This window comes from Penaeus monodon, chromosome 29, assembly GCF_015228065.2.
Source record: "Penaeus monodon isolate SGIC_2016 chromosome 29, NSTDA_Pmon_1, whole genome shotgun sequence".
NCBI classification, from domain to species: domain Eukaryota; kingdom Metazoa; phylum Arthropoda; class Malacostraca; order Decapoda; family Penaeidae; genus Penaeus; species Penaeus monodon.
The window spans coordinates 34,230,521-34,230,815 of record NC_051414.1 but is presented as its reverse complement, the minus strand read 5'-3'; the positions used below and the strand labels follow the sequence as shown (position 1 = coordinate 34,230,815).

Below are 295 nucleotides of genomic sequence, written 5' to 3'. Positions count from 1 at the left end.
AAAGAAAAAGGATAAAGCAAAACTGAAATGCTCATTAACTTATTCCAATCGGGAAAATACCTGATCTTATATTAAACACTATACTCCCTTCCCCCAGCAAAACCAGCCAGCGCTGCCCCAGGAACAGACTGCACCCCATAAGAAGAAGAAGCAGACCACCCTCAAGGAGCACATGAAGAAGATCGTCATGAAGTGCGAGTGGAATATGTGCCACAGCGTCTTCTACAAGATGGAGCCATTCGTGACACACGTTGCTGAACATTGCACCTGTACAAAGGGTAATTACAAGACATTT

The 295-nt window shown here is 44.1% G+C and overlaps 1 protein-coding gene across 1 annotated transcript in view; it reads left to right on the top strand.

Annotated features, from left to right (window-relative positions):
- LOC119591856 (histone H4 transcription factor-like) overlaps positions 1 to 295 on the top strand; it is a gene marked incomplete in the record, with an annotated part of 10,649 nt that overhangs the window by 457 nt on the left and 9,897 nt on the right. The window contains 1 exon segment of the mRNA XM_037940599.1: positions 98 to 278. Coding sequence (XP_037796527.1) covers positions 98 to 278 — 181 coding nt within the window.